This window comes from Streptopelia decaocto (genome assembly GCF_964273445.1).
Source record: "Streptopelia decaocto genome assembly, chromosome: 2".
NCBI lineage: Eukaryota > Metazoa > Chordata > Aves > Columbiformes > Columbidae > Streptopelia > Streptopelia decaocto.
Window position 1 is genome coordinate 2,890,740 of NC_138655.1, and position 16,121 is coordinate 2,906,860.

Sequence of the window (16,121 nt, forward strand, 5' to 3'; positions counted from 1 at the left end):
GGAAAGAAGGAAGGAAAGAAGGAAAGAAGGAAAGAAGGAAAGAAGGAAAGAAGGAAGGAAAGAAGGAAAGAAGGAAAGAAGGAAAGAAGGAAAGAAGGAAAGAAGGAAAGAAGGAAAGAAGGCAAGAAGGCAAGAAAGAAAGAAAGAAAGAAAGAAAGAAAGAAAGAAAGAAAGAAAGAAAGAAAGAAAGAAAGAAAGAAAGAAAGAAAGAAAAGGAAAGGAAAGAAAAATAAATTTCCCATGATGGTAACTCAACACACAATATGTACTGTCCTTGGCTAGGGGAGATCCTGGTTTGGAAGATGTGGATCAGATGCAAGTGCCAAGCAAGCTAGTAAGTCTCTTGCTTGGGATAGGGGAGAAGTCTAGGAGGGTAAATTAAAGCCTGAGTGTCTACAAAGGGTGAGAAAAAAATCCCCAGCCAAATGGTCAGTCATGCCAGGACCAGGAGAGGAGAAAATCTACAGAGACAAACAGGTAGCAAAGGAGAATCCAGATAGCACAGACACCCCCAGGGGAGCAAGAGAAAAGGGAGTTATTGGAGAAAGGAACTGTCAACTCATGCAGAATTTCGGGATCAAAATGCACGTGTGTGACTGAACACACAGCAGAAAGGTGAAGGCAATGGAGGAGAGACCTGACCCAACTCCATATGTACTGGCAGCTTACGACTGCACTAGAAGTGTGCATGGAGCCAGGTAAAGTGGTGGGAAGGTTTTCCAGATTCCAGACCTTCTCAAAGACACCTCCCCTGAGCACAGAGCCATCAGAGGTTGGTGTGACCCCCTTGGGCAGGAGTTGCTAAAGCAAAAAAAGATCACAGTAGGAAGAGATGGAGCCAATCTCTTCTTCCTTGATATGCTTCTCTGCCATTGTGTTACATGGGCCACAGGTAAGAAATAATATCTTGGAGGCAGGCTTAATCTTAGTTAAAAGGTCAAGAGAGCTAAAGGGAAATAGGATAAGCAAAGCATAAGGGAGAATTAAGGGTCTTGCTTTCTTTTTGGCCAGGGTTGAGAGTAAGGGCAGCACACAAAAGTACATGCAAGCCACTAAGACACACACAAATAAAACAGAAAGGTAAAAAAAATGGCCTAGTTCAATCCCCAAACCAGGTCACTTGTTGATTCTCACCTGTGATGTGCTCACCTGATCTACAAGCCATATCCACGTCCTTCTCAAAATCGGTCTGAAAGACAGAGAACACAGGTCGTGGTCAAAAGGAGGTGGTGGGGGGAAGACATTTTGAAAATGCAAAAACTCACTTTAATTAGTAGTGCAGACACAACCAGAAGAGTGGAAGAACAAGGTTTTGCTCGGGCTTTGGAACATGGCAAACACACCGCTTGTTCTCACCTGTGGCTTTTGTACCCCAGGCAGTGTTAAAACTGTAACATTGCTTTTCAGCTGGATTCATCTGCTCACCCATATGCTAATTTCTAGAACAGGTTTATGTGCATTCCTAAAAATAGGGGACAGGTTCCCAGCCTGATCTGCTTTGGATATATCACCCCACATATAGTCTAAATGGATTCTCCTCCACTCATTAAAACGATCTGGGGATGAGAGTTGTGAATGCTTCATACCCACTGGGCTTTCCTGTGATCTATCACCAAGTCACATGAAGTGGAAACAAGTCCCTGCTTTTGAAACTCTTAGTGTATAAAATCAATGGTCCCTGCAGGCACAAAGGCTGAATAACTTTTTCAAGCATTCTGTACAGCCAAATGAAACTCCTTTCTTTTCCCAGTATGAGTTAATCTCTTTTTCTAAAGCTTTTAGCAGATAACATTTCAAAGAACTGGATACACTGAGTCACAGTGGGCCCTGCGTTTTCATGGAGTAATGGAAAAGTCACAGACTAGCGAAAGGCAGAAGAGTTCACTAATTATTTCTAGTGTCATTTCAGAAAGAAGACACTTAATATAATTATATTAATGTGATTAAATGCATTCCAATTTAATACTACGAAGAGCTTGAAAAAAAATCCCCATCTCCCTGGGATAAACACTTTAATATTAGCAGGTTGAGATCCAAGAGTTTTTGAAGAGTTGGTTGAGGAATAATCTCAACCTTCTTTATGCTAATTTCTTTGTAAATTATTTGGGATACCAAATAAATCTGAAAAGAACAGTAGAGAAAGAAGACTAAACTAAAGTTTAAATGGGCATGTGGGATGACACAGAAAAATATAAGCTCATTTTCATGCTAGGAGTTCCAGAAAAATGTAACTGAACAGCCTGTACTAGTTCTACTGATAGAAAAATAAATAAAAATAGGTTTATATTTAATACCAGTCAACAAGATTTTGCGGAAAACAGTTCTACTCAGCTAAGTTTCTTTTCACTTGTTGGGCAGATTCTGAGATCACTAGAAAAGGTAACAACAAAAATGCCATTCTGCAAATTTTTAGTTATTTTACAACTCAGTCACTGTAAAATAACATTATCTCCCTCTAAAAATATCAGTGAGGAGTCATAATTCACTTATAGATTCTGGAGTTTTTTGTGCCTGAATGCAAAGAAACTGTAAACTCTTTACTTCTCAACACATCCATCAACAGTGCAGAAGTAAATGTAATCTCGTTGCTAAAAATCTTGTAGCTGACACAGAATTTTGCAAAGTGGTTGATAATGAGTGAAAACAGGGATTTATACAGAGGCAGAAATCTAAAATTTCAGAATACAGTGGTTGGGATGGTGACAATAGAACAACAAATATAGCATCCACATTTTTAAAGGATGGTAAGAGTCTGAACAGCATGTGGAAAAAGGTTATATAAATAATTTGAAGGCAAATGTCTTGCAGAGGGAGAATAAAAAAGCTTAGTGTGTTTAACTCATTGAAAGGAAGATTGAGACTGGATATGATTATGGTGTCTGTTATTGAAGGAGTGAAAGTACTAGGCATGCAAGGGGCTTTCTAATTATACATAAATAGGCACAGCAAGAACCTGTCTGAAAATGAGAAGACTATGCATCTAAATAAATGAGGCCCCTGTTTTTAACAAACACCTATGAGGTGTAATAGAATTAAGTATCATTTGATGTCTTGACTTAAAGATTTTGCTGTTTGAAATGAGACCTTGTACCCAAGCACAAGCTACTTAACACAGGAGTGACCGGAAAAACAAAACCAAACACCATTGTGTTATGATATAGTTCTTATATTAGTTAGACCTTTTCGGAAGTTGTTCAAATATTGTGATTGCCTTGATGTCCTTACCCCAGCCTCAGAAATCAAATGCCTCTTATATTATCTATATCATAACAGCGAAGCAGATGCAAGACCATTCCCCATAGCTTATTCTTCTACAGCCTTATCTGGACTTTGTAAAGGACTTATACAACAGGACTAAGGTTTACAGTGCTTAAACTATATTCCCAGAAAAGCAATGTAAACACATGTGTTTTTCAGAGAAACAAATACCTTTGAGATGGCATCTTTATAATAATGAGCCAACACACTGTAATAAAAGCAGTAGTAAACTACAGCTTCCTAGCTCCACCTAGGACAAGGCAGCGTGATGGGGATGAAAAGGTCTAGAAGACCTGGGAGGTATATTTTGGCTTTTCCTTTTCTGGGAAAGAAAGGATCTCACAAGATGTCTGCAAAACTCGGTGTGTAACTTTAAGTCCTTTAATATTATGATGAAAAGAAACTGGATTTCTGTGAAAGAGCCTGTGTTGAGTGCTATGTTTGTTCAAGTGTGGGTTTAAAGGAAAAAAAAAGAATTGTGATTACAAAATCTATGATGGACAGAGCCTTTTGTTTATCAGTTGTGAGTTAAAAATCCCCATAGGTCCCTTAAAAATAGACTAGGTGGTAGTTTTTCCTACCATTAGCTGAGCGTGTCCATTCTGAAATGACCCCCCTGAGTCTCCATTGCCTTCTTCCTGACGATCTACTACTCGGCACTTCACAGCATCCTGAACCTGCAGGAGTAAATGGATATGCACAAGTCAGAGTCAGGCAGGAATATCAAACCATGTTAAATTCTGCTGAAGAAAAAAAAAAAAAAAACAAAAAAAAACCCACACACCAAAAAAACAAGTCCAAGAAACTCAGATTTTTTACATGTATCATGGGTCACCATGTAGACCACTTCTGGTTCTTGATTTATATAGTCAAGAATAAAAATGTTTTCTACTTCACAGCTTGCAATGTGTCTACATTGAATGCTATTGTATAAATCGTTTTATTGGGGTCTACAATGTCTAATCATGATCTTATATCAGCTGTAACATAGCTCTGATCCAAAACTCACTGAAATCAATGGAAAAAAATGACAGTGACTGCAATGGGACTTTAATGCAGGCCCATATTCATAATGTAGTTAGTTGACGGAGTCTCAGCCAAATCAGTGGTGTAATTCTATTGATTTCATTGGCATGACATAAGAAATTAATCTGTTTTACCTAATTTAAAAGAGCTGTAAGAAGATAAAATGAATATTGAAAAAACCCTTTCCTGTCTCTGTTATTAATAATCTATCCACTCAGTAGAATGAAAAGACTAAAAGAAACATAAAAGATTCATCCTTTTCTTCCCTGATATAATTTACCATTTTAAATCTCCACAGGGAAGCTGGAGAGAATTTACTCAATTTCCTTGGTTGATTATTGCTAGCTTTCCTTTCTAGCCAGAATATCTAGGTGCAAATGCCAATGTCTAACTGCCCTGTAAACCTCGATGCAAGATTCCTCTCTTGAAATCAAGAGATCAAATTGTTTTTCTTAATATTCTGTTTTCAGAGATGGGGTGCAAACATTATGGAAATATCGATTTTGAAGTTAAACAAGCAAAACTTGACATGTTAGCTAATCTAAGACTGTCCCTCAAATTCCACTCTTCCATAAATTCATCATGACAAACATGGATTAACCCTTCCTTCCCTCTGACGGATACTTTCTTGGTAATTTTTCATAGAATCATAGAATTATTTTGGTTGGAAAGGACCCTCAAGATTATAGAGTCCACCCATTAATCTAACACTGGCATTAAACCATGTCCCTGAGAACCTCATCTACACGTCTTTTAAACACCTCCAAGGATGGTGACTCCACCACTGCCCTGGGCAGCCTGTTCCAATGCCTGACAAACCTTTCTGTTAATGATTTTTTTCCTAATATCCAATCTAAACCTCCCCTGGTGCAACTTGAAGCCATTTCCTCTCATTCTATCACTTGTTATTTGGCAGAAGATACCAAACCCCTCCATGCTCCAAGCTCCTCTCAGGCAGTTCAGAGATCAGAATGTCTCCCCTCAGCTCCTGTTCTCCAGGCTGAACCCCCCAGGTCCCTCAGCTGCTCCCCAGCACTCTTGTCCTCCAGACCCTTCACCAGCTTTGTTGCCCTTCTCTGAACTCACTCCAGCACCTCAGCATCTGTTTCTGTGGTCTCTGTCTACACTGTCAAAAAGTTCACAGGAATAGAAAAGCTACCAGGCTCACCGGACATTTTTTGATGTTTTCTATGGGAAGTATGTTGGTTATATAAAAGAGAAAGACTCATTCATCTCACCTCCCGCCTTAGGATGCAATGCACCATAACAATGACAAAACCCTCCAATGAGTCAAAGACGGCAAAAAGGATCTGGAAGAGTGCTGACCGCCGATCCGTGATTGCCAGAACTGCAGACATCCAGGTGAGAGCCAGGAGAGGTAGGACCACACAGGAACTCCAAAGGGATGCCCTGTCAAAGGAGAAGAAAAGAGAATTCAGCTCCACCTCAGCCTCACCCACTTCCATGTGGGATGGTAATTCAGCCTCCTGATCCCATAGGGCTTCAGAAGACTTCTTCAGCAGATGTATACTTCTGCTAGATGTCTTTTGAGCCCCTGTGGCAGGGAAGCAGGAGGATGCTTCGCACACTCACACTACCAAAACAGGTGACACACGTTTCTACAGGAGGGTCTACTTTTCAATGGTGCAGTCATGCATAAAACTTGAGGTGGGGAGGAAGGATGCAGATACCTCACTCCCCCTTTCACACCCTTCCCACTCTATGTCACTAGTCCACAACAATGGCATTTCCCAAGGGGGGGAGACAAAACACAATCACTGTAGGTTGCCAAAGGGAACGAGAACAGTTGCAGCAGAGACTGGTTTGTCACGATGGCTGTCGGCACTTGGGTTACAAACACTTGGACTTCCACAGCACATGGAAGACACCAACACTGGGGACATGTGTCACGGTTTCAAGTGACTAAAACGGACAAGCATAGAGCTGATGTGGAGACTCATCTTTTGCTGTTGCTCTCTTGTTCTACAGCTGATGGTCCTTACAACATTACATCAATGAACATCAGGAAAACTGAAATTTGTCCAGATTTTTCAGTGAGCAGAAAATTTTCTGCTTTCTTTTGGGATCTCACTAGCTGAATGCTTTGGAAAAAAATACAGTTGATTGTATATTTAGCAATTATTATAAATAAATTTATTCTTAGGTGGACATTCTGGGTCAAAATAACTTAAGATTCAAGACACTTCCAAATTCAGAAGACAGAAAACCGAACAAAACATTTTTCTGTAATGCAAGTACTACCCCTTGAACCTCCACTTTATCTATGAATGATGTGTCTAGAAATGGAAGAGCAACTCTGTTTCCAAGGACTATTTAGTCATTCAGCTTTCTGATCAAAAAGGGTCCCAAGCAAATTTAACAGATTACTAGAGAGATTTTAAGCTGTCAGTCATGCTATGTTTTTGGCAGCACTGGTGCACCGAGAGTATCAGAAGAATTCCTCTGTGGGCTTTTATCTAACATAAGAGCAGACCTATGAACAGGCTGCATAACAACTTGAGCTAAAAGATCTTTTTGTCTAGAAAACCTCAGCCTACATACTAACAAATAAATAAAGGCAACACAATAAATTACAGGACAGATACCATGACACACATTTTACAGTACTTACATGGGACTTGCTTACCATTCTCTGATATATGATCAAGTTTTTAATAATGTTTACTTGCTGGTTATCCAGGTACCACTCTCACAGAGGTCAGCAAGAGTTTTACCTGAACAAAGCTGGATCTTGGATGTGGGTAGGGACATCAGGATTTAACATCCTGGCTTCAGTTAAGAGTTTTTCAAGGACTGTTACATCAATTCTGCTGTAATGACCAAATACTGAATGGACAGGTTATTTTTATAGTTATAATGATATTCTGATTGCAAATATTTCTACAACCTGTCCAGACTTAGATGTATTCATTAGTGGTATTATTGAGAAATTTATTTTACCTAAGGGAGCAGCAAAATAGACTACAGTTGTGCGTTGTGATATTTATTTATTTATTTATTTCTTCAATTAAAACAAGCATTACGAGACTTCCATGTAAGGTAGAAGTCATAACATAAACTGATACCTCATAATTTTGTAAAGCATGACAAACTGAATGCTCTTTAATGTCCAATATGAACTATAATTTCAAAGTATTATTTAAAAATAAAACAAAGAAAAAAATGCAGTAACAAGACAGCCCTCAACCAAGCAACTGCTAAACAGAAGTTTTTATTCCACTTCTCCCTCAGCCCTCTGAAATCTGCCTCATTATTCTGAAATCTTTTTTTGCTATTGTTTCCAGGGGGACATTAATAAACCTGGCTCAGCAGTTAAGTGCAGCAAAAAAAAATCAGAGAGGCAGAAAAGACAAATGGAAATATAAAGCTTTCTCCATAACAGGCCACTTTAGATGTGTCTTCCATGCAAGTGTCACCAACACAACATGTCTGATGTATGGCTTGGTAGATGAAGTCATTCCAGTAGCAGCTTGCAATTGGGATTGCTGGAAAAGAGCAAAATCAATAGAGGCTGCTAGAAATGGCTTGTACCAAACTCTGCTTCCTGGAATTATCTGGTGTCCTAGCATGTGCACATTACTACCACCAATGTGCAAACAAGAAACCTGGCAACCACATCTGAGAATGGATCTGACCAGTAAGTAGGGGTCTGAAGCACCCATCTAAATTTGGATGTGTTTTTCTATTCTTGAAAAGAACTGCCATCAGATGGACAATGATTTGGATCTATGTCCAAGATTTAGACGCAGATTTGGGGTTGTAAAGGATGCTGCTGAGGAGGTAAACTATGTTTCTCTTCAGCAAACAGTTAGATTTCAATCCACTAGCTTGAAAACATGTTTTAAAAAAATACATATGAGAGCAAACTGCTTTGGCAAGGTACCGTTTGAGTCTATTTGCTATCCAGAGCACAGATGCAATGACCCAAAACTACAGTGGGCTCCCTTCAGAGCTTCTGCTCTGGACTCAGTGAGTCCTTCCCAGCCCGTTGCTCTATGTGTCTATATAGACAAACTATTAAACTTCCTTCTGAGTCATGGAATCATAGAATCATTTCTGTTGGAAGAGACCATCAGGATTACTGAGTCCAACCATAACCTAACTCTAGCACTAGAGTTGAGACATCCTGTTAGACTTCACTGTCGATCCCAACATAAGCAATGGCAAATCACCATTGAAATCTCTGGCCTACCAACCAGATAACGAAAACATCATCTGCCCTTCCAACTTGAATGATGAAAACAGTCTTATGCCACACATCCTGCTGGACTAAATCAGTATTTTCCCAACTGAGTTGTGCTGATTTACACCACTTAAGATATGATCTTTCTGCTCTCTTTGTGATTCACCTTGCAGATGCCTTCTCAACCTTATTCATCCCTTTCAAATGTTATGGAAATATTGCCTGACACTAAATGCCTAATCTTTATTCTCAGGCAGCAATGTCAACAGGTCACAGGAATGCAGCTTATTCTAATGTCACTTTCAGAGCTCTGCTTAGGTTTTGAAATATTAAATTCAAAAAATGTTCCACTTAAAAAAACATCATATCAAGACTGAATTTTCAGAAGAATACTCAGGGAAAGATAAATGAGTTTCCTGTGACATTGCGCTTAATTTTACTTGCTCTGAGCTGAATTCATAGCAGATCTCATACTTCTGCCACCTTTCAACCTGTCCCTTCTTTAGGAGGTACTGTGCATCCTTAAAAGGTTCCAGAAGAACTTAACAGCACATAAGAAATTTTATGTTATGGCAACACAAGATGTGAAATGAAATTACAATTTGTTATATAATAACACTGTGATTACTTAATGAGTCTTCGTTATGGATTATCTACGATCAATGAATCCAGGATTTTTATTGCTCAAGACAAAGGCATTAGCTGTCAGATCCTCTTATTTGTCCCACACATGACAAAACTCATGATGAGTGACGTCAACATCAAGGGACATTCATTATACTAAATCTGGAAGCATGATGCTGGTTTATTGTGTGAGGACCATGACATGACAGTGTTACTCAGCAGTACAGTTGTAGTGTTACATTGTTCCTCTCCACCACCCTACGCAACTGTTACATTGCAGAAGAAGGACATTACTTTGGAAAATAGCAATGCCACAGCACAGTGCAAACAAATACGATGTGTAGCAACATGGCCACAGGATAACATCATCCACAGCTTTATCGAACATGGCAAAGACTTAGCCTTGTGAAAGCACATAGCAGACCCAGCTCTGGCCACAAGCAGGTGATGGCCTTTGGTCGTAATGACAAAAACTAGCTGTGGTTTTATTCTTTAGCTAGCTGACAGCCTTGAGAGTCTTCATCTTTACAGAAGCAGCAGGATAAAGTTATGGCACTTAGAGGACAGCAATGGAAAGAGAAAAAAAAAAAAAGTTTTTGGAAACAAAGATCTACATGAAGAAAGATTAAGAGAGATGCACCCTGAAAAAAGACAAGTACAGAAGGACACACAGTACATGTCAACAAAGATGCAAAATGCCATTATGAAGACATAAGTTGTCAATTCTTCTCATTACACAACACTGACAAAACAGTCACTACCGTAAGCTAAAGCAGCAGAAGGAGAAATAATTTTATAATTCAGAAAAAGATCCTGGAGAGGAACTCTGAAAACGAAAATGGTAGCTGGACTCAACTCATAGAATCATAGAATCATGGAATCATTTTGGTTGGAAGAGACCCTTAAGATCATCAAGTCCAGCCATAACCTAACTCTACCACTAAAACCTTGTCCCTAAGAGCCTCTTCTATAGGTCATTTAAACAACATAAGATGGATGGCTCCTTACATGCTGCGAGGAGTGGCACATACAGTTCCACTATTCTGATGAACATGCTATTCCTGCATCCAGCTGTTACACCACAGGAAACCCACAGTACAAGGATTTGTTTTATTTATTCTCCCCTGCTTTATCCCTCCTCTAACTTGTATTCCTCCTAAAACCAAAAGTGTCACCTCAATTTTAGGGACAGAAACAGAGAAAACGCGTTTAACTCAATGCCCATATAACGAAGATAGGAAATCTTTAGCTAGAAAGGAGGGGGCACTGTGCATGCTTTTCCCATACACAGGCAACATAGAAACACAGGATATTTCTGTTTTCTCCAAAAGATGATTCTATGATTCTTCTCTCAGTTGCTGAACCATATAACTAAGGGAAAAGGAAATAAAATGCCTCTAACTGGGACAGGCAGGTAATGAAGCAGCCGTGGGCAGATTGCTCAGTTATTCACTCCTAATAAGGGAATTTGTTCTCCAAAAGCCCAAGCAAAGATCTGCAGGGCCCAAGTATCATATTATGCCAAGCTAAGGATATGATTTCAAGTTCTTTGAACTATGAGAACAACACTCTCCTGAGGAACAGTCTCCTCCATAAAACCAGCCATGCATAGAAATATTGATTCACATTAGTCCTGGAACTATAGTATGGGCTGAAAATTTGACATCTAGGACTTTCTGAAATGATTTTGAGACAAGAAAAAAGATCAAATCCTTTACATGAGAGATTTGACAGATGAGCTGTTGATGACATAAGAGGGATGATGCATGAGAAAGGTCATGAGGAATCCCTGACATTGACTCTTGGGTGGGTTCCCAGCAAGAAGAATACAGTGTGTCAGAACTTTAGTCTTGGGTCAGTCTCTTCCATATGGTGAGAACTTGAGAGTCCATATTTGTAATGCACTGCCTGGAAAGAATTAAATCCATCCATCCATCCATCTATCCATCCATCCATCCATCCATCCATCCATCCATCCATCCAATAGCAGAGCCAACAATTACAATGAAATGTCATGCACCTGAGATATTTTTTCCCTGTCTCAGATTAAAAAACAAGTAGGAAATTCAAATTCATTATAAGGCAGTATTTCACTGGCTGAGGCTACCCTACAGACAGCAATAAAAGGAAGGAAATGTGGGAACAATGGCAAAATATGCCCAGCATCTTCTCCAAAGCAACCTAAAGGGAAGGGGTTTTTTTTTACCCATACCTGCTAAGTCTAGGTAACCCTTAACAGGTCATAGACATCCAAATCTTTCCTTTTTATATAATTTTATATAATTTATATAATTTCCTAAGTCAAAAAATAGCGCAATTTCCAGTGCATATTTATTTACTTCTGTCATGATTACTACCTGCTCTTCCATCAGTGGTTTACCACATTTTCCCTCAGGTACAGATACTACCACAAAGAGTTGCTAAAAATGTATATGATTTCGAAAAGCCAAGAAAAATGTACCAAGGGGTCTATCCTTTCATGCCATACTATCCCAGAAATGAGCCTCTGAAACCTATGGGAGGTAAACTGGGAAAGGCATGAGCAACCCCAGCAGAAACAAGGCAGGAACATCCTTGGTGTCCTCTCCACCAAAAAGCTATGACTAATTGTAGGTCAGAGAGGAGCCAGGAATCCTCTCAGCACCTGATTTACATTACAAGTCTTCAAAAGTAGATGGCAAAGCTGGTCCAAGGTCTGGGATGAAGGCCAGCAGAACGGTAGCAGTGGCATGAAGCACAATCAGGGCTCTGCCTTATTAACAGCCTCATTTACAATAGATTTGGAAGAAGAAAAACAGAAACAGTTCAACTGTAGAATGAAGTGGACGACAAGGGTAGATGCAGACTGAGTGAACTAATTTCTGTATTACCCAGTAGTCCTTTTGTATGGAAAAGGCCATAGGACGCTTCAGGACAAACAACAAAACCAGGACTGGAATTTATCATCTAAGGTATTCTATCTGCAGGGAAGCAAAAGATGATCTCTCACGAAAGCCCTTTAATTTCTATCAAACCACTTAAATTAGAAAAGCAGGATAAGTAGCAGATATAGATTTAATATATTTTATTTTTTTTCTGATTTGAAGATGAATCAGTATGACAGAACAAAGTTCAGAAAATACGGGAGAAAGACTTGAGATCGTTTTACTTTTAAAATGAATTTACTATGAGCTGAAAGCCTATCCTATTTAACAGTCTAATTTATTAGTAGTAAAGCTTCTGTTGTTTTAGCATTCCTTTGCAGTCGTAGGAAACCAAAATGCAGTGACCTGCTAATTCCAGACTTGCGGTACATGTGTCTGGACCAATTTGTCTCACCGTCTAAGCAGGGCACTGTTGCAAAAGGTAAGTAAATTACTTCAGCAGTGAAAAATAAATGAGATTTTGTTTAGTTTTTGCATCTCATAGAAACTGGTAGCTCTTAATAGAGTTGATTGCATGTTCTGTTTTTCAAACATTTTTTTTTTTTTCAGAAATATACATTTTTCCCTACATTCTTTTGTATTTTATATAAATGACTCAGTTTTCAGGAAAATAATAATAATACTTAAAAAAAAAAAAAAGGATAAAACCTTGTGTTTTGGTTTTCTTTTATATTTCTACATTTTGAGATTTGGTACTCAGCTGCCTACTCTTGCTTAGATTAATTAAAGGTGGGAGTTTTTAAACTGCAAATGTCTAGATCTGAGACTGTTTCTTTCACATATTTTGGGTATATTACTTTAGACTTTGAAACCAAAATATAGCATCACTTGGAAATGATGTAGATAATAAAATTTCAAAAATAGAAGGAAGAAAGACAAACCTTCCATCATCACTCTTCCTCCCACCTTAACCTTTTGGACAAAAAAGCCAGATATATAAATAGCAACAATTTATCCAGCAGAACAAAGCTCTGGCATTTTTTATATATTTTTTTTTCTTATACATATATATATATATATATATATTTTCTTTCTAACTCCAGCTGCATCTAAGAAGAGATTTAACAGCATTTGATTTATGTAACTCAAAGCTATGAAACACTTTAAGATTTTGAAAACTAATTCCAAGTGCTTTTAGGAGTCCAAAAGAGGCAGTCAACACTTATCAAATCAGAACCACAGCCCTACGAGGTATTAAACTTAATTCTAGCCTTTTATAAGAGAAAAAAAAAAAAAAAAAAACAACAAACACAACACTTATAGTTGATTCACCAACTCACTTAAATCATACTCAATGCTCTGTGGCCTCTGGAGTAAAAAAATCAAGCACATGCTTAAGTGTTTGGCTCTCATCTATCGTCAAAATTAATGGGAACCACAGCTTTAAGCCTGTAACTCCAGTAACTAAAATAAATGGGGGCATTAAACATATACCTAGTTCCAAACAAATTAAGAGTCCCTTTGTCTTCCATGGGCTGTTCACATGCTTAAATCTAAGCATGTCATAAAGTGCTTTTCAGGATGCAGCCCATCAGCTTTCCCTCCAGGGATGTTGCAGGAGCCCTACACTACTCATGACCCACAGAATGAGGTCAGGGAGAGCTGGGGATGTAAGGAGGTGGGCAGGGACATGGGGAGAGAAAACAAACAAGGCTGGTGAGTGCAGGGAAATGAAAGAGGGAAATAAAATAAATAAAGAAGAAAAAAAAAAAAGAAAAAAAAAAAAGAAGTGGAAAGAAAGAAAAGAAGTTGAAATTAGAGGAACTAACATGGCGTTACTGGTGGCTGTGGCCGAAACTTCAGCAGAAGAAACTACTCCACACTTGGAACATTTGAGCGTCATGCCGTAAAGGGGCACTGCCATCTGACTGCAATTAAAACCAAAAGACTGAAACAAAACAAAACACTTTGCTTATGAACACAAACGTAGAAAGGAAAGGGAAAGAGAAGCCGAAAGAACGAACGGAGGAAAGGAAGAAAGGGAACCAACCAACCATACTCAGTTTGAAAAGAGAAATGAAAGACAGGCAGGAATAAAACTCTTTCATCTTTACCACTCCAGATGCAGGAAATGGGAAAAATGTAAAATTCGGAGATGTGTTGTTGCCGCTGGAGAGGGTGGAACTGTGTTGGTGAATGTTTTGCCAGACTCAGGATTTCTCTCTCTGGCATCCATGGAAGAGAAACCAGTACTGCTCTCCCAGGCTTCACCTCCTTCTTTTGGTTTGTTTTTGGGAAATGGTTCTTTTTCCTCCCTGGCCTTTTTGCTCCAAAACAAAAAAGGTGTCAGTGTTGTACAGTAGAAGGCAAGAAGTAGGGCTGTGGGGACTGTGCCTGCTTATCTTCTCTCCTGAAGCAATGCAAGGGAAAAGTCAACTATTTTCTCCAATGGCCCTTGTGTGCTAATCCTCACCTTGGTGGGGATACCCACATGGCAGCTGACAATATCGGGAGATAGGCCACTCTTTGGTTGCTTAATCTGTGATGAAGGACATGCAAATGGGGTTGTTTATGCCCTGGAAGATAAGCATGAGCTCAGGTGTTTTGTAAGACCATCACCATGTGCTGAAAGGAGCTGGACTGGTTGACTACTTTTGAGACATTTCATCTCTCAGATCTTGCTTTGGAGCTGAAAACGTCTATGGGATGAACCCTGAGACATCTCCACATGGGATGCTCTCACTTTTTCTAGATGGCATCAACCACAGAGCCAGGCCATTGTGGGATGCTGCTATAAGGGGCTGCAGGGATCTGCTAAAGGGCATGTCCTCATGATTTTTAGAATCTGATGTGCATGAATCTATCTAACTGACAAGCCAGCTCTTACTCAGGAGCCCAGAAGCCACATCATCTTGGCACTGGCCCCGTTTCTTCCCAGAATTTACTAGTTGGTATGAACCCTCTTATTTGCACAGATCCATATCAGATCTGGCTTAGAAAATGGACAGGAGTCTGCAAAACATCCTACAGACCTGTATGCAGTGCCTGGTATCAGACAAAGCATGAACATCACTGCCAAAGGACAGTGGGACTGCCACTCTTGGGTGGTGACAGTGCACTGATGATGAGTGATATTTGCAGGTACCAAATGTTGGGGGTTTTTACATCCTTATTCTGCATGGGAGAGAGATTAGGAAACTTGACAGATTGCTTCATAGCTTTTATGGCTCTGTGTTCAGTCTCACTGCAACAAAGGGCATCCCCATGAACACCAACACAGCTAGTGTCCTAGTGTCCCACTTTCAAGTGGCTGTTGAGTGGTCTTCTAATTAACTACCGTGACATAAGCTATTAGTGCTTTCCAGAATAATGGCTAAGGTATCCCACAGAAAATTTCAGCCTTCAGACACAGAGAAATTTAGCTCCTGTGTCAATAGATACATATCTTCCAGGAAGGATGGTGTAAATCCAGTGAGAACAATGGCTGAAAAAATTATAAAATGGGTCTTGAGAGGCATTAAGTGCATGACCCTTTAAAAAAAAGACAGCTTATCCCTGGATCTGTAAGCCACAAAGAACAGATAAGCAGAGAGACAGAGAGAGGCAGAGATAGGCAGCAAAAAGAAAATAGATTGATTTGAGGATTTTGATGGAAAATTATACCAGAAAAAACATGAATAACAATCACAAAGAACTGGCCAAAAAGACCACTATAACACAAAACTGTAACTCCCGTTGGGTGTATTTATGCAGAAAGTTGTAAACAGTAGGCACAGATGTGGATACATTTATATTCTAATTTGTTCTTGTTGGGGGTATGAGGTTGTTAATATATTAGATTTCCATAGCAGGTTTATATTGGTGCCTGTATGTATGAAAGGGTAGCTAATGAAATAATCACAGTGAATAATGCATTCATTTAATTTAGCTTTTTCCGCTTCCTAAATATCCACAAACAGCTCACAGACTCATCTGGTGTGTTCACTGGAGCCTGGACTTTTCTGCCTTTTATTGAACAGTGCTTTACACCATGCATGGCCCAAAGAGCAGGTACATCACTTCAAACGAGAAACATCCCCAGATGAAGGGCAATCCAAATCTGCTCCTATTTTAATATTGTTATTAACTTTCCAATTACTTTATTC

General features: G+C 39.2%; 1 protein-coding gene across 1 annotated transcript in view; it reads right to left on the reverse strand.

Moving 5' to 3' along the window:
• Positions 1 to 16,121, reverse strand: part of ADGRB1 (adhesion G protein-coupled receptor B1) — a gene marked incomplete at both ends in the record, with an annotated part of 208,435 nt that overhangs the window by 19,221 nt on the left and 173,093 nt on the right. Inside the window, 4 exons of the mRNA XM_082044888.1 lie at positions 1,135 to 1,189; positions 3,840 to 3,935; positions 5,523 to 5,694; positions 13,806 to 13,904. Coding sequence (XP_081901014.1) covers positions 1,135 to 1,189; positions 3,840 to 3,935; positions 5,523 to 5,694; positions 13,806 to 13,904 — 422 coding nt within the window. The remainder of the gene's footprint in view (positions 1 to 1,134; positions 1,190 to 3,839; positions 3,936 to 5,522; positions 5,695 to 13,805; positions 13,905 to 16,121) is intronic.